At 47.7% G+C, this 23,725-nt stretch overlaps 1 protein-coding gene across 1 annotated transcript in view; it reads right to left on the bottom strand.

The window, feature by feature from the left end:
• LOC106566304 (laminin subunit alpha-5) overlaps nt 1-23,725 on the bottom strand; it is a 230,278-nt gene that overhangs the window by 77,172 nt on the left and 129,381 nt on the right. Inside the window, exons 26-35 of the mRNA XM_082959682.1 lie at nt 23,336-23,489; nt 22,475-22,638; nt 21,976-22,084; nt 14,234-14,331; nt 10,162-10,366; nt 9,821-9,947; nt 9,327-9,466; nt 8,777-8,892; nt 5,850-6,061; nt 2,017-2,218 (exon numbers count right to left, since the gene is read on the bottom strand). Of these exons, the coding sequence (XP_082815808.1) occupies nt 2,017-2,218; nt 5,850-6,061; nt 8,777-8,892; nt 9,327-9,466; nt 9,821-9,947; nt 10,162-10,366; nt 14,234-14,331; nt 21,976-22,084; nt 22,475-22,638; nt 23,336-23,489 (1,527 nt within the window). The remainder of the gene's footprint in view (nt 1-2,016; nt 2,219-5,849; nt 6,062-8,776; nt 8,893-9,326; nt 9,467-9,820; nt 9,948-10,161; nt 10,367-14,233; nt 14,332-21,975; nt 22,085-22,474; nt 22,639-23,335; nt 23,490-23,725) is intronic.

Below are 23,725 nucleotides of genomic sequence, written 5' to 3'. Positions count from 1 at the left end.
AGGGTAGAGAGGGAGAGGGAGAGGAGGGGAGGGGGAGGGGAGGGGGAGGGGGGAGAGGGAAGAGGGGAGGAGAGGGGAGAGGAGGAGAGGAGGGGAAAGGGGAGAGGAGGAGAGGAGGGGATTGAGGTGAAAGGGGAGGGGAGAGGGGGAGGGGAGAGGGAAGAGGGCAGGGTAGAGAGGGAGAGGAGGGGAAAGAGAGAAGAGGGGAGGGGAGGAGAGTGAAAGCAGACGGAGATATACGGGAGGGGAGGAGAGGAGGAGAGAGAAGAAGAGGGGGAGAGGAGAGGGTACGAGGTGGCTCATCTATCTCCTGATGACCTATCCTAAGGTATCCTGTCCTGAACATCTCTATATAACTTCAATGAAAAGATTCAAGAAAAGTTGTATCTCACTTGTTTTGGCCCTAAACTATTCATTATCTGATTGCTGGTCATCTTTTCATTGAAGCTTGATAACTCCTAGGTTACAGCCCCCAAAGACAACATTTCCTTTAAGATATGAGCATACCAGACTATATTAATGTTATTCTCTATCTATAGCCTACCACTTAATCTCTGTGTGACCTCAAACTATTCCTCAAACTGTTCCTCAAATTGTTACTCAAACTGTAACCTCAAACTGTAACCTCAAACTGTGTAACCTCAAACTGTGTAACCTCAAACTCTAACCTCAAACTGTGACCTCAAACTGTAACCTCAAACTGTAAGCTCAAACTGTGTAACCTCAAACTGTGTAACCTCAAACTCTAACCTCAAACTGTGACCTCAAACTGTAACCTCAAACTATAACCTCAAACTGTAACCTCAAACTGTGTAACCTCAAACTGTAACACCTCAAACTGTAAACTCAAACTGTTCCTCAAACTGTGACCTCAAACTGTAAACTCAAACTGTGACCTCAAACTGTGTAACCTCAAACTGTGTAACCTCAAACTGTGTAACCTCAAACTGTGTAACCTCAAACTGTGTAATCTCAAACTGTAAACTCAAACTGTAAGCTCAAACTGTAAGCTCAAACTGTGTAACCTCAAACTGTGTAACCTCAAACTGTGTAATCTCAAACTGTGTAACCTCAAACTGTGTAACCTCAAACTGTGTAATCTCAAACTGTAAACTCAAACTGTAAGCTCAAACTGTAAGCTCAAACTGTGTAACCTCAAACTGTGTAACCTCAAACTGTGTAACCTCAAACTGTGTAATCTCAAACTGTGTAATCTCAAACTGTGTAACCTCAACTGTGTAACCTCAAACTGTGACCTCAACACAACAAAATACCAACCCGGTCCACCTACTACTAGCTCTATTCCTGGCAGAATAACGAGAGGACTAAATAAATTACTGTTTTTTTATCCGCAGGCCTAATTTTAGAGTTGACCTTGAAGGCAAAGACTCACGATTTGGCAAGTGGAGTTGAGTAAATATGACAGAAGTCAGAGAATGTCTCAGAAAAACCTCAGACGAGTACAGAGAAATAGACAACTTCCTTTTTTGGTGTTTTTAGGAGAGTATCGCGGTTGAACCATGCTTGTGTGAGAAGCAAACTTGCCCGAGACCGGCGGACTTCTGTTAGATACCCCCAAAAATAACAAATATCTAGGCTTTTACTCAGCGGGGCCCTAACACTAGTCTTGTGAAGGGCATACGACCCCATTTTCAAACCCAGAGTGGTCTTTACCTGCATTGAATTACCAACACAACATCAGAACATCAGCCTTGTGGCTCAGCCGGAGCTAACCCAGTCTCGTACATAACATCAGAACATCAGCCTTGTAGCTCAGCCGGAGCTAACCCAGTCTCGTACATAACATCAGAACATCAGCCTTGTAGCTCAGCCGGAGCTAACCCAGTCTCGTACATAACATCAGAACATCAGCCTTGTAGCTCAGCCGGAGCTAACCCAGTCTCGTACATAACATCAGAACATCAGCCTTGTAGCTCAGCCGGAGCTAACCCAGTCTCGTACATAACATCAGAACATCAGCCTTGTAGCTCAGCCGGAGCTAACCCAGTCTCGTACCTGCACTGTCCACTGTCGGTGTCACAGCTGACGTCGAGAGCGGTGACTCCAGGACGGGAGCAGTTGCAGACCTCACAGCCGACCAGAGGATGACAGCCGAACGTCTGGGGCTCACACTGAATGCACTCTGGGAGCAGGGTCCTCGGTGGGCAGATACAGTCTCCAGTCACCGGCTCACACAGCCGTGTACCACACTGACACGCTGCGGGATTAGAGGAGAGATTACTGGTAGACACACACAATACCACAGATATGTACACTGACATTTCATACACATTAGACTCACACACACAGACAGTACACACAGACAGTATAGTACACACAGACAGTACACACAGACAGTACACACAGACAGTATAGTACACACAGACAGTACAGTACACACAGACAGTACACACAGACAGTATAGTACACACAGACAGTACAGTACACACAGACAGTACACACAGACAGTATAGTACACACAGACAGTACACACAGACAGTACAGTACACACAGACAGTACACACAGACAGTACACACAGACAATACACACAGACAGTATAGTACACACAGACAGTACACATAGACAGTACAGTACACACAGACAGTACACACAGACAGTATAGTACACACAGACAGTACACACAGACAATACACACAGTACACAGGCCCCTCCCGTATCCCAGCCTCCTCCCTTATCCCAGCCTCCTCCCTTATCCCAGTCTCCTCCCGTATCCCAGTCTCCTCCCGTATCCCAGTCTCCTCCCGTATCCCAGTCTCCTCCCTTATCCCAGTCTCCTCCCTTATCCCAGTCTCCTCCCTTATCCCTCTCCTCCCTTATCCCAGTCTCCTCCCGTATTCCTCCCGTATTCCTGTCTCCTCGTCTCCTCCCTTATCCCAGTCTCCTCCCTTATCCCCCTCCTCCCTTATCCCTCTCCTCCCTTATCCCAGTCTCCTCCCTTATCCCAGCCTCCTCCCTTATCCCAGCCTCCTCCCTTATCCCATTCCCCTCCCATATCCCAGTCTCCTCCCGTATCCCAGTCTCTCCCGTATCCCAGTCTCCTCCCGTATCCCAGGCTCCTCCCGTATCCCAGTCTCCTCCCGTATCCCAGTCTCCTCCCGTATCCCAGTCTCCTCGCCCCCATATCCCAGTCTCCTCCCTTATCCCAGTCTCCTCCCTTATCCCAGCCTCCTCCCGTATCCCAGTCTCCTCCCGTATCCCAGTCTCCTCCCGTATCCCAGTCTCCTCCCGTATCCCAGGCTCCTCCCGTATCCCAGTCTCCTCCCGTATTCCTGTCTCCTCGTCTCCTCCCTTATCCCAGCCTCATCCCTTATCCCAGCCTCCTCCCTTATCCCAGTCTCCTCCCTTATCCCAGCCTCCTCCCTTATCCCACCCTCCTCCCTTATCCCGGCCTCCTCCCTTATCCCGGTCTCCTCCCGTATCCCGGGTCTCCTCCCGTATCCCGGTCTCCTCCCTTATCCCAGTCTCCTCACTTATCCCAGTCTCCTCCCTTATCCCAGTCTCCTCCCTTATCCCAGTCTCCTCACTTATCCCAGCCTACTCCCGTATCCAAGTCTCCTCACTTATCCCAGTCTACTCCCGTATCCCAGTCTCCTCACTTATCCCAGGCTACTCCCGTATCCCAGTCTCCTCCCGTATCCCAGTCTCCTCCCGTATCCCAGTCTCCTCGTCTCCTCGTCTCCTCCCTTATCCCAGCCTCCTCCCTTATCCCAGACTCCTCCCTTATCCCAGCTTCCTCCCTTATCCCAGTCTCCTCCCGTATCCCAGTCTCATATCTCAGCCAGGCCTTGTATTGTAGTGACTCACGTCTACAGTTGGGGAATCCCCAGTAGCCCTGTATCCCAGGGTCCTCCCGTATCCCAGTTTCCTCCCGTATCCCAGTCTCCTCCCGTATCCCAGTCTCCTCCCGTATTCCTGTCTCCTCGTCTCCTCCCGTATCCCAGTCTCCTCCCTTATCCCAGTCTCCTCCCTTATCCCAGCCTCCCCCCTTATCCCAGTCTCCTCCCTTATCCCAGTCTCCTCCCGTATCCCAGTCTCCTCCCGTATCCCAGTGTCCTCCCGTATCCCAGTCTTCTCCCGTATTCCTGTCTCCTCGTCTCCTCCCTTATCCCAGTCTCCTCCCTTATCCCAGTCTCCTCCCTTATCCCAGCCTCCTCACTTATCCCAGTCTCCTCCCTTATCCCAGTCTCCTCCCTTATCCCAGACTCCTCCCTTATCCCAGACTCCTCCCTTATCCCAGCCTCCTCCCGTATCCAAGTCTCCTCACTTATCCCAGTCTACTCCCGTATCCCAGTCTCCTCACTTATCCCAGGCTACTCCCGTATCCCAGTCTCCTCCCGTATCCCAGTCTCCTCCCGTATCCCAGTCTCCTCGTATCCTCCCTTATCCCAGCCTCCTCCCTTATCCCAGACTCCTCCCTTATCCCAGACTCCTCCCTTATCCCAGTCTCATATCTCAGCCAGGCCTTGTATTGTAGTGACTCACGTCTACAGTTGGGGAATCCCCAGTAGCCCTGTATCCCAGGGTCGTCCCGTATCCCAGTCTCCTCCCGTATCCCAGTCTCCTCCCATATTCCTGTCTCCTCGTCTCCTCCCGTATTCCTGTCTCCTCGTCTCCTCCCTTATCCCAGTCTCCTCCCTTATCCCAGCCTCCTCCCTTATCCCAGCCTCCTCCCTTATCCCAGTCTCCTCCCTTATCCCAGTCTCCTCCCGTATCCCAGTCTCCTCCCGTATCCCAGTCTCCTCGTCTCCTCCCTTATCCCTTCTCCTCCCTTATCCCAGTCTCCTCACTTATCCCAGTCTCCTCACTTATCCCAGTCTCCTCCCTTATCCCAGTCTCCTCCCTTATCCCAGTCTACTCCCGTATCCCAGTCTCCTCACTTATCCCAGGCTACTCCCGTATCCCAGTCTCCTCCCGTATCCCAGTCTCCTCCCGTATCCCAGTCTCCTCGTCTCCTCGTCTCCTCCCTTATCCCAGCCTCCTCCCTTATCCCAGAGTCCTCCCTTATCCCAGCTTCCTCCCTTATCCCAGTCTCCTCCCGTATCCCAGTCTCATATCTCAGCCAGGCCTTGTATTGTAGTGACTCACGTCTACAGTTGGGGAATCCCCAGTAGCCCTGTATCCCAGGGTCCTCCCGTATCCCAGTCTCCTCCTGTATCCCAGTCTCCTCCCGTATCCCAGTCTCCTCCCGTATTCCTGTCTCCTCGTCTCCTCCCGTATCCCAGTCTCCTCCCTTATCCCAGTCTCCTCCCTTATCCCAGCCTCCCCCCTTATCCCAGTCTCCTCCCTTATCCCAGTCTCCTCCCGTATCCCAGTCTCCTCCCGTATCCCAGTGTCCTCCCGTATCCCAGTCTCCTCCCGTATTCCTGTCTCCTCGTCTCCACACTTATCCCAGTCTCCTCCCTTATCCCAGTCTCCTCCCTTATCCCAGCCTCCTCCCTTATCCCAGCCTCCTCACTTATCCCAGTCTCCTCCCTTATCCCAGACTCCTCCCTTATCCCAGCCTCCTCCCTTATCCCAGCCTCCTCCCTTATCACAGTCTCCTCACTTATCCCAGGCTACTCCCTTATCCCAGTCTCCTCCCGTATCCCAGTCTACTCCCGTATCCCAGTCTCCTCCCGTATCCCAGACTCCTCCCGTATCCCAGTCTCCTCCCGTATCCCAGTCTCCTCCCGTATCCCAGTCTCCTCCCTTATCCCAGTCTCCTCCCTTATCCCAGCCTCCTCCCTTATCCCAGCCTCCTCCCTTATCCCAGACTCCTCCCTTATCCCAGTCTCCTCCCATATCCCAGTCTCATATCTCAGCCAGGCCTTGTATTGTAGTGACTCACGTCTACAGTTGGGGAATCCCCAGTAGCCCGTCACACACTGTGAGCAGTCCCTGCCGATGACGTTAGGTCTGCACTGGCACTGCCCTCCGAAGGGTTCGCAGGTATCGCTGTCCGCGCCCACCTCATGGCACCCGCAGGGCATGGCACCGTTGTTGAAGAACGCAGAGAGAGAGATGGCTGAACCACGACAGAACGGAGAGGCTGTGGCAGGACTGGAGAGAGAGAGAGAGATGGCTGAACCACGACAGAACGGAGAGGCTGTGGCAGGACTGGAGAGAGAGAGAGAGAGAGATGGCTGAACCACGACAGAACGGAGAGGCTGTGGCAGGACTGGAGAGAGAGAGGAGAGGTTATTCACATTTGAGCTAGTTAGTCTCTAGTCAGTCTCTATTTAGTCTCTATTTAGTCTCTAGTTAGTGTAGTTAGTCTGTAGTTAGTCTGTAGTTAGTCTCTAGTTAGTGTAGTTAGTCTGTAGTTAGTCTGTTGTTAGTCTCTTGTTAGTCTCTAGTTAGTGTGTAGTTAGTGTGTAGTTAGTCTGTAGTTAGTCTCTAGTTAGTCTCTAGTTAGTCTCTAGTTAGTCTTTAATTAGTCTCTATTTAGTATCTTGTTAGTCTCTAGTTAGTCTCTAGTTAGTGTAGTTAGTCTGTAGTTAGTCTCTATTTAGTATCTTGTTAGTCTTTAGTTAGTCTCTAGTTAGTGTAGTTAGTCTGTAGTTAGTCTCTATTTAGTATCTTGTTAGTCTCTAGTTAGTCTCTAGTTAGTGTAGTTCGTCTGTAGTTAGTCTCTATTTAGTATCTTGTTAGTCTCTAGTTAGTCTGTAGATAGTCTGCAGTTAGTCTCTAGTTAGTCTCTAGTTAGTGTAGTTAGTCTGTAGTTAGTCTCTATTTAGTATCTTGTTAGTCTCTAGTTAGTCTCTAGTTAGTCTCTAGTTAGTCTCTAGTTAGTGTAGTTAGTCTGTAGTTAGTCTCTATTTAGTATCTTGTTAGTCTCTAGTTAGTCTCTAGTTAGTGTAGTTAGTCTGTAGTTAGTCTCTATTTAGTATCTTGTTAGTCTCTAGTTAGTCTCTAGTTAGTGTAGTTAGTCTGTAGTTAGTCTCTATTTAGTCTCTTGTTAGTCTCTAGTTAGTCTCTAGTTAGTGTAGTTAGTCTGTAGTTAGTCTCTATTTACTCTGTAGTCAGTCGGTAGTTAGTCTCTAGTTAGTCTCTAGTTAGTGTAGTTAGTCTGTAGTTAGTCTCTATTTAGTCTCTTGTTAGTCTCTAGTTAGTGTAGTTAGTCTGTAGTTAGTCTCTATTTACTCTGTAGTCAGTCGGTAGTTAGTCTCTAGTTAGTCTCTAGTTAGTGTAGTTAGTCTGTAGTTAGTCTCTATTTAGTATCTTGTTAGTCTCTAGTTAGTCTCTAGTTAGTGTAGTTAGTCTGTAGTTAGTCTCTATTTAGTATCTTGTTAGTCTCTAGTTAGTCTCTAGTTAGTGTAGTTAGTCTGTAGTTAGTCTCTATTTAGTATCTTGTTAGTCTCTAGTTAGTCTCTAGTTAGTGTAGTTAGTCTGTAGTTAGTCTTTAATTAGTCTGTAGTTAGTCTCTAGTTAGTGTAGTTAGTCTCTATTTACTCTGTAGTCAGTCGGTAGTTAGTCTCTAGTTAGTCTCTAGTTAGTGTAGATAGTCTCTAGTTAGTCTGTAGTTTGTTCGTAGTTAGTCTCTAGTTAGTCTCTAGATAGTCTCTAGTTAGTCTGTAGTTAGTCTCTATTTACTCTGTAGTCAGTCGGTAGTTAGTCTCTAGTTAGTCTGTAGTTAGTCTCTATTTACTCTGTAGTCAGTTGGTAGTTAGTCTGTAGATAGTCTCTAGTTAGTCTGTAGTTAGTCTCTATTTACTCTGTAGTCAGTCGGTAGTTAGTCTCTAGTTAGTCTCTAGTTAGTGTAGATAGTCTCTAGTTAGTCTGTAGTCAGTCGGTAGTTAGTCTCTAGTTAGTCTCTAGTTAGTGTAGATAGTCTCTAGTTAGTCTCTAGTTAGTGTAGTTCGTCTCTATTTAGTCTGTAGTCAGTCGGTAGTTAGTCTCTAGTTAGTCTCTAGTTAGTGTAGTTAGTCTCTAGTTAGTCTCTAGTTAGTCTGTAGGTAGTCTCTAGTTAGTCTGTAGATAGTCTGCAGTTAGTCTCTAGTTAGTCTCTAGTTAGTGTAGTTAGTCTCTATTTACTCTGTAGTCAGTCGGTAGTTAGTCTCTAGTTAGTCTCTAGTTAGTGTAGATAGTCTCTAGTTAGTCTGTAGTCAGTCGGTAGTTAGTCTCTAGTTAGTCTCTAGTTAGTGTAGATAGTCTCTAGTTAGTCTGTAGTTTGTTGGTAGTTAGTCTCTAGTTAGTCTGTAGATAGTCTCTAGTTAGTCTGCAGTTAGTCTGTAGTTAGTCTCTAGTTAGTCTGTAGATAGTCTGCAGTTACTCTCTAGTTAGTCTCTAGTTAGTCTCTAGTTAGTGTAGTTAGTCTCTAGTTAGTCTCTAGTTAGTGTAGTTAGTCTCTAGTTAGTGTAGTTAGTCTCTAGTTAGTCTCTAGTTAGTCTCTAGTTAGTGTCTAGTTAGTCTCTAGTTAGTCTCTAGTTAGTGGGCTCTAGTTAGTGTAGTTAGTCTCTAGTTAGTCTCTGGTTAGTCTAGTTAGTCTCTAGTTAGTCTCTAGTTAGTCTCTAGTTAGTCTGTAGTTAGTCTGTAGATAGTCTCTAGTTAGTGTAGTTAGTGTAGTTAGTCTCTAGTTAGTGTAGTTAGTGTAGTTAGTCTCTTGTGACAGATGATTAGCTGTCCAGCTACTGACCAGGTGAGATTTGGTTCTGGGTACTGAAATTACATTTGAGAAAGTATATATTCTCAGCCACAACAACTTCTGTAGCTTCTATTAGCTTTTTGTTTTTAAAACGTCAATATAGACACAGACATGCTGTACAGTAAACTCACTTGATGTAGAAGCTGTTCTGTCCACAGTTGCTGATGAAGTCATAGGATTTGTCCAGAGGTTGTTCAGACAGGTAACTGGAGCTGTAACTGCTCTCTGGCACCACCAGAACATAGTCCTGACACACACACACACACACACACACACACACACACACACACACACACACACACACACACACACACACACACACACACACACACACACACACACACACACACCACACCACCCACCACCACCACACACACCACACCACACACACCACACACACACACACACACACATACACACACACACACACACACACACACACACACCACACACCACACACCACACACATAGATGTTGTTCGACCTTCATACCCTTATACACCTCTATCTACACTTGCCAATGCTCTGTACTGAAATAGGTGTTTAGCTCTGCAAACAGACAACTGATTTGAGAAATGGACAATAACCATAAAGCTCTATGGATTCATTTTAATCTTCGCTTGTCTTTCACTTAATAAAAAATAAGAGACATTTTGTTCTCAGTGTTTCTAGACTAACTCACCAGCCAGAGTGTTTTTCCGTCAGGGACCTGGACAGTCAGGAAGATCTCGTTGTCCGTCACGTCCAGAATGATCTGGTTCTCCGAGATCAGAACGCTACGGCAACCGTAACCATGGGGACAGAAAGAGGCGTTGGCATGGCCTGGAGGATGGAGATTACAAAAAGATTACAAAATATTTTAATTTAACTGTCAAAAGATTGAAATTCAACTGTCAAAATATTTTAATTTAACTGTCAAAAGATTCAAATTCAACTGTCAAAAGATTTTAATTTAACTGTCAAAAGATTCAAATTGAACTGTCAAAAGATTCAAATTCATCTGTCAAAAGTAAAAAAATTCAACTGTCAAAAGATAATTATGATTTTCTGTCACTTTTCCTGTTTTCTGTATTTTGCTCATTTATAGATTGTGATCAAGTCCTTGAAAAATCTTTTAACAGTGATAGTATAACTATTGATATAGAGAGATATTCAAGGTGGTGTAATGTGCGTCACCTTGCCAGATGCGTCCACCGTTGACGAAGACCTGGACAGGGTAGGTGGGGTGGAGGGGCTGGTGGTAGTGCAGGATGAAAACGTAGCGACCCAGAGTGTGGACACGGGCAGAGTACACTGCTGCATTCTGGAGTACAGGAAGTTAGAACCATGCATGACACTGGACTCGCTCAGCAGAAAAATATTAGTGAATTGGTTTCATTGTGTGAAGGTCAACGAAAACTTCAATAACATCCAATGTGAGGTCTTTCTAGAACGTAGGTTCTCAACCTTAATAGATTTCCTGGAAAAAAAATCTAATGTCCTAAACCAGGTAACTGAATGAAATGATGAAGAATTACCTGAGAGGTATCAAGGCGGACATGGTCCACGTTATCCGCTGCGGTGGGAGGACGGTCTCCGCTGGCCCAGGGAGTGGTGTCGGCTGGACCCAGCGGGGGGTCAGCAGGGGAGGCCAGGACAGGCTCCTGGACAGATGACCCTTGACCTTCCTTCAACACCAGCGAATCAGAGGGGGTCTGGAACCTCGATGGGATACAGGACGAACTGGGATGGGAGAGGAAGAGGAAGAGAGAGGGGAGAGGAAGAGGGGAGGAGGGAGGGCGGGATAGGGTAGAAGAAGAGGAAGAGGAGGTAGAGATAGGAAGGGAGAGGGTAGGAGGAGTGAGGAAGGAGAAGGAAAGAGGAGAGGAGGGACAGCAGAGGAGGGAGAGGAGAGGGGAGGAGGGAGAGGAGAAGGGAGAGGAAGAGGAGGTATCGAGAGGAAGGGAGAGGGTAGGAGGAGTGAGGGAGGAGAGGGGACAAGAAAATGTGAAAGTGGAAAAGAGTTGATGTAAGTATGTAGGAGCTGGGGACTTGGGTCAGGAGCTCAGCCACAATAATACAGTCTGGTGACTGGTCTGATTCTACAACATATGACTTATTCAGAGCCGAAATCCCTTCTGTCTGGTTACCTGTCAGGTGAGAAGGGTCTGTCTGGTTACCTGTCAGGTGAGAAGGGTCTGTCTGGTTACCTGTCAGGTGAGAAGGGTCTGTGTGATGGTTACCTGTCAGGTGAGAAGGGTCTGTGTGATGGTTACCTGTCAGGTGAGAAGGGTCTGTGTGATGGTTACCTGTCAGGTGAGAAGGGTCTGTCTGGTTACCTGTCAGGTGAGAAGGGTCTGTCTGGTTACCTGTCAGGTGAGAAGGGTCTGTCTGGTTACCTGTCAGGTGAGAAGGGTCTGTGTGATGGTTACCTGTCAGGTGAGAAGGGTCTGTCTGGTTACCTGTCAGGTGAGAAGGGTCTGTGTGATGGTTACCTGTCAGGTGAGAAGGGTCTGTGTGATGGTTACCTGTCAGGTGAGAAGGGTCTGTGTGATGGTTACCTGTCAGGTGAGAAGGTCTATCTGGTTACCTGTCAGGTGAGAAGGGTCTGTGTGATGGTTACCTGTCAGGTGAGAAGGGTCTGTCTGGTTACCTGTCAGGTGAGAAGGGTCTGTGTGATGGTTACCTGTCAGGTGAGAAGGGTCTGTGTGATGGTTACCTGTCAGGTGAGAAGGGTCTGTGTGATGGTTACCTGTCAGGTGAGAAGGTCTATCTGGTTACCTGTCAGGTGAGAAGGGTCTGTCTGGTTACCTGTCAGGTGAGAAGGGTCTGTGTGATGGTTACCTGTCAGGTGAGAAGGGTCTGTCTGGTTACCTGTCAGGTGAGAAGGGTCTGTCTGGTTACCTGTCAGGTGAGAAGGGTCTGTCTGGTTACCTGTCAGGTGAGAAGGGTCTATCTGGTTACCTGTCAGGTGAGAAGGGTCTGTCTGGTTACCTGTCAGGTGAGAAGGGTCTGTGTGATGGTTACCTGTCAGGTGAGAAGGGTCTGTCTGGTTACCTGTCAGGTGAGAAGGGTCTATCTGGTTACCTGTCAGGTGAGAAGGGTCTGTCTGGTTACCTGTCAGGTGAGAAGGGTCTGTGTGATGGTTACCTGTCAGGTGAGAAGGGTCTGTCTGGTTACCTGTCAGGTGAGAAGGGTCTGTCTGGTTACCTGTCAGGTGAGAAGGGTCTGTCTGGTTACCTGTCAGGTGAGAAGGGTCTGTGTGATGGTTACCTGTCAGGTGAGAAGGGTCTGTCTGGTTACCTGTCAGGTGAGAAGGGTCTGTGTGATGGTTACCTGTCAGGTGAGAAGGGTCTGTGTGATGGTTACCTGTCAGGTGAGAAGGGTCTGTCTGGTTACCTGTCAGGTGAGAAGGGTCTGTCTGGTTACCTGTCAGGTGAGAAGGGTCTGTGTGATGGTTACCTGTCAGGTGAGAAGGGTCTGTGTGATGGTTACCTGTCAGGTGAGAAGGGTCTGTCTGGTTACCTGTCAGGTGAGAAGGGTCTGTGTGATGGTTACCTGTCAGGTGAGAAGGGTCTGTCTGGTTACCTGTCAGGTGAGAAGGGTCTGTCTGGTTACCTGTCAGGTGAGAAGGGTCTGTCTGGTTACCTGTCAGGTGAGAAGGGTCTGTGTGATGGTTACCTGTCAGGTGAGAATGGTCTGTCTGGTTACCTGTCAGGTGAGAAGGGTCTGTCTGGTTACCTGTCAGGTGAGAAGGGTCTGTGTGATGGTTACCTGTCAGGTGAGAAGGGTCTATCTGGTTACCTGTCAGGTGAGAAGGGTCTGTCTGGTTACCTGTCAGGTGAGAAGGGTCTGTGTGATGGTTACCTGTCAGGTGAGAAGGGTCTGTGTGATGGTTACCTGTCAGGTGAGAAGGGCCTGTCTGGTTACCTGTCAGGTGAGAAGGGTCTGTCTGGTTACCTGTCAGGTGAGAATGGTCTGTGTGATGGTTACCTGTCAGGTGAGAAGGGTCTGTCTGGTTACCTGTCAGGTGAGAAGGGTCTGTGTGATGGTTACCTGTCAGGTGAGAAGGGTCTGTCTGGTTACCTGTCAGGTGAGAAGGGTCTGTGTGATGGTTACCTGTCAGGTGAGAAGGGTCTGTCTGGTTACCTGTCAGGTGAGAAGGGTCTGTGTGATGGTTACCTGTCAGGTGAGAATGGTCTGTCTGGTTACCTGTCAGGTGAGAAGGGTCTGTCTGGTTACCTGTCAGGTGAGAAGGGTCTGTGTGATGGTTACCTGTCAGGTGAGAAGGGCCTGTCTGGTTACCTGTCAGGTGAGAAGGGTCTGTCTGGTTACCTGTCAGGTGAGAAGGGTCTGTCTGGTTACCTGTCAGGTGAGAAGGGTCTGTCTGGTTACCTGTCAGGTGAGAAGGGTCTGTCTGGTTACCTGTCAGGTGAGAAGGGTCTGTGTGATGGTTACCTGTCAGGTGAGAAGGGTCTGTGTGATGGTTACCTGTCAGGTGAGAAGGGTCTGTCTGGTTACCTGTCAGGTGAGAAGGGTCTGTCTGGTTACCTGTCAGGTGAGAAGGGTCTGTCTGGTTACCTGTCAGGTGAGAAGGGTCTGTGTGATGGTTACCTGTCAGGTGAGAAGGGTCTGTCTGGTTACCTGTCAGGTGAGAAGGGTCTGTGTGATGGTTACCTGTCAGGTGAGAAGGGCCTGTCTGGTTACCTGTCAGGTGAGAAGGGTCTGTGTGATGGTTACCTGTCAGGTGAGAAGGGTCTGTGTGATGGTTACCTGTCAGGTGAGAAGGGCCTGTCTGGTTACCTGTCAGGTGAGAAGGGTCTGTCTGGTTACCTGTCAGGTGAGAAGGGTCTGTGTGATGGTTACCTGTCAGGTGAGAAGGGTCTGTCTGGTTACCTGTCAGGTGAGAAGGGTCTGTGTGATGGTTACCTGTCAGGTGAGAATGGTCTGTCTGGTTACCTGTCAGGTGAGAAGGGTCTGTCTGGTTACCTGTCAGGTGAGAAGGGTCTGTCTGGTTACCTGTCAGGTGAGAATGGTCTGTGTGATGGTTACCTGTCAGGTGAGAAGGGTCTGTCTGGTTACCTGTCAGGTGAGAAGGGTCTGTGTGATGGTTACCTGTCAGGTGAGAAGGGTCTGTCTGGTTACCTGTCAGGTGAGAAGGGTCTGTGTGATGGTTACCTGTCAGGTGAGAATGGTCTGTCTGGTTACCTGTCAGGTGAGAAGGGTCTGTCTGGTTACCTGTCAGGTGAGAAGGGCCTGTCTGGTTACCTGTCAGGTGAGAAGGGCCTGTCTGGTTACCTGTCAGGTGAGAAGGGTCTGTGTGATGGTTACCTGTCAGGTGAGAATGGTCTGTCTGGTTACCTGTCAGGTGAGAAGGGTCTGTCTGGTTACCTGTCAGGTGAGAAGGGTCTGTGTGATGGTTACCTGTCAGGTGAGAATGGTCTGTCTGGTTACCTGTCAGGTGAGAAGGGTCTGTCTGGTTACCTGTCAGGTGAGAAGGGTCTGTGTGATGGTTACCTGTCAGGTGAGAAGGGTCTGTCTGGTTACCTGTCAGGTGAGAAGGGTCTGTCTGGTTACCTGTCAGGTGAGAAGGGTCTGTGTGATGGTTACCTGTCAGGTGAGAACAGTCCATGTGTGCTGATACAGTGGACTTTAGCCTCCAGGTACTCCATGATAAACTGCTCCCGGGGAACCAGGTACACTTTGTGCTGGAGGAAAGATCAAGAAAAGTTTCAGTCCCACAAAAAAACGCATATGACTCACTCTGTCGCACAGAAACTTCTCCATCCAGCGTCTGTCTGTCAGCTAGTTTTCTAGACTAGTTTAAGGATACTGAAGTTATCACATTTCACATTGGATTTATTAACTCCAAAAAAAGTTAAGACGAATCATCCAGCGATCATACACTGTTTACCAGGGGCCAGGGCTACCGATGTTAAGGCTAATCTGAAGATGGTGCCGGCTAAAGCTAAAACTGGCAAGTGTAGAGAGTATAGAGATATTGTTATCCACGTCGGCACCAACGATGTTAGGATGAAACAGTCAGAGGTCACCAAGCGCAACATAGCTTCAGCGTGTAAATCAGCTAGAAAGATGTGTCGGCATCGATTAATTGTCTCTGGCCCCCTCCCAGTTAGGGGGAGTGATGAGCTCTACAGCAGCGTCTCACAACTTAATCGCTGGTTGAAAACTGTTTTCTGCCCCTCCCAAAATATATAATTTGTAGATAATTGGCCCTCTTTCTGGGACTCACCCACAAACAGGACCAAGCCTGGCCTGTTGAGGAGTGACGGACTCCATCCTAGCTGGAGGGGTGCTCTCATCTTATCTACGAACATAGACAGAGCTCTAACTCCCTTAGCTCCACAATGAAATAGGGTGCAGGCCAGGCAGCAGGCTGTTAGCCAGCCTGCCAGCTTAGTGGAGTCTGCCACTAGCACAGTCAGTGTAGTCAGCTCAGCTATCCCCATACGGATTGTGTGCAAAACTAAACATGGAGGTGTTTGCCTTAGCAATCTCACTGGAATAAAGACCTCCTCCATTCCTGTCATTATTGAAAGAGATCGTGATACCTCACATCTCAAAATAGGGCTACTTAATGTTAGATCCCTCACTTCCAAGTCTGTTATAGTCAATGAACTAATCACTGATCATAATCTTGATGTGATTGGCCTGACTGAAACATGGCTTAACCTTTTGAATTGACTGTGTTAAGTGAGGCCTCACCTGGTTACACTAGTGACCATATCCCCCGTGCATCCCGCAAAGGCGGAGGTGTTGCTAATATTTACGATAGCAAATTTCAATTTACAAAGAAAAAAAACATGACGTTGTCGTCTTTTGAGCTTCTAGTCATGAAATCTATGCAGCCTACTCAATCACTTTTTATAGCTACTGTTTACAGGCCTCCTGGGCCATATACAGCATTCCTCACTGAGTTCCCTGAATTCCTATCGGACATTGTAGTCATAGCAGATAATATTCTAATTTTTGGTGACTTTAATATTCACATGGAAAAGTCCACAGACCCACTCCAAAAGGCTTTCGGAGCCATCATCAACTCAGTGGGTTTTGTCCAACATGTCTCCGGACCTACTCACTGCCACAGTCATACTCTGGACCTTGTTTTGTCCCGTGGAATAAATGTTGTGGATTTTAATGTTTTTCCCCATAATCCTGGACTATCAGACCACCATTTTATTACCTTTGCAATCGCAACAAATAATCTGCTCAGATCCCAACCAAGGATCATCAAAAGACGTGCTATAAATTCTCAGACAACCCAAAGATTCCTTGATGCCCTTCCAGACTCCCTCTGCCTACCCAAGGACATCAGAGGACAAAAATCAGTTAACCACCTAACTGAGGAATTCAATTTATCCTTGCGCAATACCCTAGATGCAGTTACACCCTGTCACTTCCTGACCAGTAAAAGGGGTTATTTGTTATTGTAGTTTGGTCAGAACGTGGCAGGGGGTGTTTGTTTTATGTGTTTCGGGGTTTTTGGTTAATGTTCTATGTTAGTATATTTTTATGTTCGTTCTAGTCTTTCTATTTCTATGTTTAGTTTATTGGGTTGACCTTCAATTGGAGTCAGCTGTTCCTCGTTGCCTTTAATTGAAGGTCCTATTTAGTAGGGGTGTTTTTTCATGGGTTTTTATGGGTAGTTGTTCCATGTGTAGCTGTGTGCCTCACAGGACTGTTTTCGCGTCGTTGTTTTTGTTTAAGTGTTTATTTTGATTTTCTTCATAATAAAGAAGATGAGTATTCACATTCCCGCTGTGCCTTGGTCCCATCCTTCCGACGAACGTGACCCACCCCTAAAAACTAAAAACATCTGTCATAAGAAACTAGCTCCCTGGTATACAGAAAATACACGAGCTCTGAAGCAAGCTTCCAGAAAATTGGAACGGAAATGGCGCCACACCAAACTGGAAGTCTTCCGACTAGCTTGGAAAGACAGCACCGTGCAGTATCGAAGAGCCCTCACTGCTGCTCGATCATTCTATTTTTCCAACTTAATTGAGGAAAATAAGAACAATCCTAAATGTATTTTTGATACTGTCGCAAAGCTAACTAAAAAGCAGCATTCCCCAAGAGAGGATGGCTTTCACTTCAGCAGTAATAAATTCATGAACTTCTTTGAGGAAAAGATCATGACCATTAGAAAGCAAATTACGGACTCCTCTTTAAATCTGAGTATTCCTCCAAAGCTCTGTTGTCCTGAGTCTGCACAACTCTGCCAGGACCTAGGATCAAGGGAGACACTAAAGTGTTTTAGTACTATATCTCTTGACACAATGATGAAAATAATCATGGCCTCTAAACCTTCAAGCTGCATACTGGACCCTATTGCAAGTAAACTACTGGAAGAACTGCTTCCTGTGCTTGGCCCTCCTATGTTGAACATAATAAACGGCTCTCTATCCACCGGATGTGTACGAAACTCACTAAAAGTGGCAGTAATAAAGCCTCTCTTGAAAAAGCCAAATCTTGACCCAGAAAATATAAAAAACTATCGGCCTATATCGAATCTTCCATTCCTCTCAAAATTTTGGGAAAAAGCTGTTGCGCAGCAACTCACTGCCTTCCTAAAGACAAACAATGTATATGAAACGCTTCAGTCTGGTTTTAGAGCCCATCATAGCACTGAGACTGCACTTGTGAAGGTGATAAATGACCTTTTAATGGTGTCAGACCGAGGCTCTGCATCTGTCCTCGTGCTCCTAGATCTTAGTGCTGCTTTTGATACCATCGATCACCACATTCCTTTGGAGAGATTGGAAACCCAAATTGGTCTACATGGACAAGTTCTGGCCTGGTTTAGCTCTTATCTGTCGGAAAGATAACAGTTTGTCTCTGTGAATGGTTTGTCCTCTGACAAATCAACTGTAAATTTCGGTGTTCCTCAAGGTTCTGTTTTAGGACCACTATTGTTTTCACTATATATTTTACCTCTTGGGGATGTCGTTCGAAAACATAATGTTAAATTTCACTGCTATGCGGATGATACACAGCTGTACATTTCAATGAAACACGGTGAAGCCCCAAAATTGCCCTCGCTAGAAGCCTGTGTTTCAGACATAAGGAAGTGGATGGCTGCAAACGTTCTACTTTTAAACTGGGACAAAACAGAGATGCTTGTTCTAGGTCCCAAGAAACAAAGAGATCTTCTGTTGAATCTGACAATTAATCTTGATGGTTGTACAGTCGTCTCAAATAAAACTGTGAAGGACCTCGGCGTTACTCTGGACCCTGAACTCTCTTTTGAAGAACATATCAAGACTGTTTCAAGGACAGCTTTTTTCCATCTACGTAACATTACACAAATCTGAAACTTTCTGTCCAAAAATGATGCATAAAAATTAATCCATGCTTTTGTTACTTCTAGGTTACTACTGCAATTCTCTACTTTCCGGCTACCCGGATAAAGCACTAAATAAACTTCAGTTAGTGCTAAATACGGCTGCTAGAATCCTGACTAGAACCAAAAAATTTGATCATATTACTCCAGTGCTAGCCTCCCTACACTGGCTTCCTGTTAAGACAAAGGCTGATTTCAAGGTTTTACTGCTAACCTACAAAGCATTACATGGGCTTGCTCCTACCTATCTTCCCGATTTGGTCCTGCCGCACATACCTACACGTACGCTACGGTCACAAGACGCAGGCCTCCTAATTGTCCCTAGAATTTCTAAGCAAACAGCTGGAGGCAGGGCGTTCTCCTATAGAGCTCCATTTTTATGGAATGGTCTGCCTACCCATGTGAGAGACGCAGACTCGGTCTCAACATTTAAGTCTTTACTGAAGACTCATCTCTTCAGTAGGTCCTATGATTGAGTGTAGTCTGGCCCAGGAGTGTGAAGGTGAACAGAAAGGCTCTGGAGCAACGAACCGCCCTTGCTGTCTCTGCCTGGCTGGTTCCCCTCTCTCCACTGGGATTCTCTGCCTCTAACCCTATTACAGGGGCTGAGTCACTGGCTTACTTGGTGTTCTTCCATGCCGTCCCTAGGAGGGGTGCGTCACTTGAGTGGGTTGAGTCACTGACGTGGTCTTCCTGTCTGGGTTGGCGCCCCCCCTTGGGTTGTGCCGTGGCGGAGATCTTTGTGGCCTATACTCGGCCTAGTCTCAGGATGGTAAGTTGGTGGTTGATGATATCCCTCTAGTGGTGTGGGGGCTGTGCTTTGGCAAAGTGGGTGGGGTTATATCCTGCCTGTTTGGCCCTGTCCGGGGGAATCATCGGACGAGGCCACAATGTCTCCTGACCCCTCCTGTCTCAGCCTCCAGTATTTATGCTGCAGTAGTATGTGTGTCTGGGGCTAGGGTCAGTCTGTTATATCTGGAGTATTTCTCCTGTCTTATCCGGTGTCCTGTGTGAATTTAAGTATGCTCTCTCTAATTCTCTCTTTCTCTCTTTCTTTCTTTCTCTCTCTCGGAGGACCTGAGCCCTAGGACCATGCCTCAGGACTACCTGGCATGATGACTCCTTGCTGTCCCCAGTCCACCTGGCCATGCTGCTGCTCCAGTTTCAACTGTTCTGCCTGCGGCTATGGAACCCTGACCTGTTCACCGGATGTGCTGCCTGTCCCAGACCTGCTGTTTTCAACTCTCTAGAAACAGCAGGAGCGGTAGAGATACTCTCAATGATCGGCTATGAAAAGCCAACTGACATTTACTCCTGAGGTGTTGACTTGTTGCACCCTGGACAACTACTGTGATTATTATTATTTGACCATGCTGGTCATTTATGAACATTGGAACATCTTGGCCATGTTCTGTTATAATCTCCACAAGGCACAGCCAGAAGAGGACTTGTCACGACTTCTACTGAAGTTAATGCCCCTCCTTGTTCGGGTGGTGTTCGGCGGTCGACGTCACCGGCCTTCTAGCCACCATTGATCAGTTTTTCATTTTCCATTGGTTTTGTCTGGTCTCTTTACACACCTGTTTCATATCCCAGTAATTATATGTTGTGTATTTAACCCTCTGATTCCCCTCATTTCTCTGTCGGTGATTGTTTGTTTGTGATGTACGTGTTGTTTCTATGTCGGTGTGCGACGGGTTATTGTTTTAACCGGATTCTTTTCTACGTTGGTTTTGGGAATAAATATTCCATTTTTTAAACCACTCTGTTTTCTCCTGCGCCTGACTTCCCTGCCACCTACATACACGGACTATGACAGGACTGGCCACCCCTCATAGCCTGCTTCCTCTCTAGGTTTCTTCCTAGGTTTTGGCCTTTCTAGGGAGTTTTTCCTAGCCACTGTGCCTCTACACCTGCATTACTTGCTGTTTGGGGTTTTAGGCTGGGTTTCTGTACAGCACTTTGAGATATCAGCTGATGTAAGAAGGGCTATATAAATACATTTGATTTGATTTGATTTTGACTTCTGGTGTTGCTGCACACACCAGCTTGTTAGCTAGCTCTGGTCCAGGGCATTGAGCTAGCCTCGGTGTTGATCCCAGGGCATTGAGCTAGCCTCGGTGTTGATCCCAGGGCATTGAGCTAGCCTCGGTGTTGAGCCCAGGGTATTGAGCTAGCCTCGGTGTTGATCCCAGGGCATTCAGTTAGCCTCGGTGTTGATCCCAGGGCATTGAGCTAGCCTCAATGTTGAGCCCAGGGCATTGAGCTAGCCTCGGTGTTGAGCCCAGGGCATTGAGCTAGCCTCGGTGTTGAGCCCAGGGCATTGAGCTAGCCTCGGTGTTGAGCCTAGGGAATTGAGCTAGCCTCGGTGTTGAGTTGAACTCTCGGATGTTCCTCTACATTAGCCGCTCCTCCGTAGGTCTCTAGCTGGTATATAATGATGTAATTCAGTGAAGTAATGATATGCCTACTAATAACCGAAACACATTATAACGCATTATAACACACATTATAATGCATTATAACACACATTATAATGCATTATAACACACATTATAACGTATTATAACACACATTATAACGCATTATAACACACATTATAACGCATGTCATATCATGATGCCCAGCACTTCAAGCCAAGCTTCCTTCATATCCCCCTGGGGCGGCAGGAAGCCTAGTGGTTAGAGCGTTGGGCCAGTAACCAGCAGGTAGCCTAGTGGTTAGAGCGTTGGGCCAGTAACCAGCAGGTAGTCTAGTGGTTAGAGCGTTGGGCCAGTAACCAGCAGGTAGTCTAGTGGTTAGAGCGTTGGGCCAGTAACCAGCAGGTAGTCTAGTGGTTAGAGCGTTGGGCCAGTAACCAGCAGGTAGCCTAGTGTTAGAGCGTTGGGTCAGTAACCAGCAGGTAGCCTAGTGGTTAGAGCGTTGGGCCAGTAACCAGCAGGTAGCCTAGTGGTTAGAGCGTTGGGCCAGTAACCAGCAGGTAGGCTAGTGGTTAGAGCGTTGGGCCAGTAACCGAAAGTGTTGCTGGATCGAATCCCCGAGCTGACAAGGTAAAAATCTGTCGTTCTGCCCCCTGAACAAGGCAGCTAACCCACTGTTCACCGGTAGGCCGTCATTGTAAATAATAATTTGTTATTAACTGACATGCCTAGTTAAATTAAAAAGGAAATCTCAACTGCAAAATTTCTGTCACGCCCTATACTTGTCTGTCCATCAACCATGTAAACAACAAGCTGAGTTATTTAACCAGCTAAATGCATTCGAACCGGTTCAGAACTTTATTACTCTGGTAGGAAGAGTGGAAAGGACCCCCCCCCCCCCCCAAAAAATAGTGGTTCTGTTCAGAATGAAATGATTGGAAAATAATTTGCTGCTCCCATTCAGATCCACTGTCAATCACGATCTGAAAGTCAAACAATGGGTGTGTCCCAATAATCTCTCTTTTTTTCCCCCTGAAGTGTGCACTCGTTCACTATTCCTCACAAAGTTATAAGTTGTTTGGTGTAGGGCTAGAGGGACTTTCCACATATCAGGGATTTATTTTCAGGACACTTCAGGAGAAAAGAGAGATCCATCTCTGTGTATGACTGTATTAAACCTCTTACCAGGAAGAAGCTGGCTCTGTGTTTGACTGTATTAACCTGTTAGGGCTAGGGGGCAGTATTTGCACGGCTGGATAAAAAAATGTACCCGAATTTTGACATTTATTTGGATTCAAATTTGCCGCTCTTGAAATGCACCTGCTGTTGATGGAGTGCACCACGGGTGGGACGCTTGCGTCCCACCTAGCCCATAGAGGTTAAACCTCTTACCAGGAAGAAGCTGGCTCTGTGTTTGACTGTATTAAACCTCTTACCAGGAAGAAGCTGGCTCTGTGTTTGACTGTATTAAACCTCTTACCAGGAAGAAGCTGGCTCTGTGTTTGACTGTATTAAACCTCTTACCAGGAAGAAGCTGGCTCTGTGTTTGACTGTATTAAATCTCTTACCAGGAAGAAGCTGGCTCTGTCAGCAATCAGTTGGACCTCAGCATCAGTGGACAGGGTGAAGACAGCAACACGGTTCATCTCATCGATGGTCACCACCCGACACAGGAAACTATACACAGACGGACAGACGGACAGACGGAGACAGAGAGAGAGAGACAGACGGACAGAGAGAGAGAGAGACAGAGAGAGAGACAGAGAGAGAGAGACAGAGAGAGAGAGACAGAGAGAGAGAGAGAGACAGAGAGAGAGAGAGAGAGAGACAGAGACAGAGAGAGAGAGATCAGTCAAACTATACATAAAGAATTGATAACTTCCATTCATGAAACACCAATGGCAGCCAGTGGTCTTTTGATAGCAAGAGCTAGTCTGTATATAAAAGGACACATAGGGCCTCTGCAAACACACACACACACACACACACACACACACACACACACACACACACACACACACACACACCACACACACACACACACACACACACACCACACACACACACCTGTATTTGCAGGGCAGCACTGTGACGTGATGCTGGTGTGTCCTTCCACCAGGTGCGTTGACGGACACAGAGACGGTCTGTGGTGCTTCCTCCTCACTAGCGTATTCTAGCACCAGAACATAGTCCCCAGGACGCGGAACCCTGCTACGCATCTGAACATTCAGCTGGGAGAGGAGAGAGGAGAGAGGAGGAGAGGAGAAGAGGAGAGAGGAGAGGAGAGAGGAGAGAGGAGGAGAGGAGGAGAGGAGAGAGGAGAGAGGAGGAGAGGAGAGAGGAGAGAGGAGGAGAGGAGGAGAGAGGATAGGAGAGAGGAGAGAGGAGAGAGGAGGAGAGAGGAGAGAGGAGGAGAGAGGAGAGGAGAGAGGAGAGGAGAGAGGAGGAGAGAGGAGAGAGGAGGAGAGAGGAGAGAGGAAAGAGGAGAGAGGAGGAGAGGAGAGAGGAGAGAGGAGAGAGGAGGAGAGAGGAGGAGAGGAGAGAGGAGGAGAGAGGAGAGGAGAGAGGAGAGAGGAGAGGAGAGAGGAGAGAGGAGAGAGGAGGAGAGGAGAGAGGAGAGAGGAGAGAGGAGAGAGGAGAGGAGAGGAGAGAGGAGAGAGGAGGAGAGGAGAGAGGAGAGGAGAGAGGAGAGAGGAGAGAGGAGAGCGAGAGGAGAGAGGAGAGAGTAGAGGGGAGAGAGAGAGGAGAGAGAGAGGAGAGAGGAGAGAGAGAGGAGAGAGGAGAGGAGAGGAGAGAGGAGACATGGTATTACAGTCAGTGTTCAGTCATTTCACTTATCTACACCACACACACACACACACACACACACCACACACACACACACACACACACACACACACACACACACCCCTCTCCTTTTATACTCACATCGCTGCCGTTGCAGACGGCCATGTTGGGATGGCGAGGGGTGACCCTCTCCTGGTGACAGGGTCTGGGCAAGTGGTTGTCGAACCGGCAGCTGGCATCGTTACCAGAGATGGAGGGGAACCCATCCAGAGACAGATACTTGTAGATCAGACAGCTGTCAGGGAGACACAGAGAGACAGGTAGTTGTATATCAGACAGCTATCAGGGAGACACAGAGAGACAGGTAGTTGTAGATCAGACAGCGGTCAGGGAGAGAGACAGAGAGACAGGTAGTTGTATATCAGACAGCCATCAGGGAGACACAGAGAGACAGGTAGTTGTAGATCAGACAGCTGTCAGGGAGAGAGACAGAGAGACTGGTAGTTGTAGATCAGACAGAGACACAGAGAG

Source organism: Salmo salar, chromosome 13 (genome assembly GCF_965601325.2).
Source record: "Salmo salar chromosome 13, fSalSal1, whole genome shotgun sequence".
Lineage (NCBI taxonomy): Eukaryota > Metazoa > Chordata > Actinopteri > Salmoniformes > Salmonidae > Salmo > Salmo salar.
The sequence above is the reverse complement of the archived record's forward strand: the minus strand, read 5'-3'. Positions and strand labels throughout refer to the sequence as shown.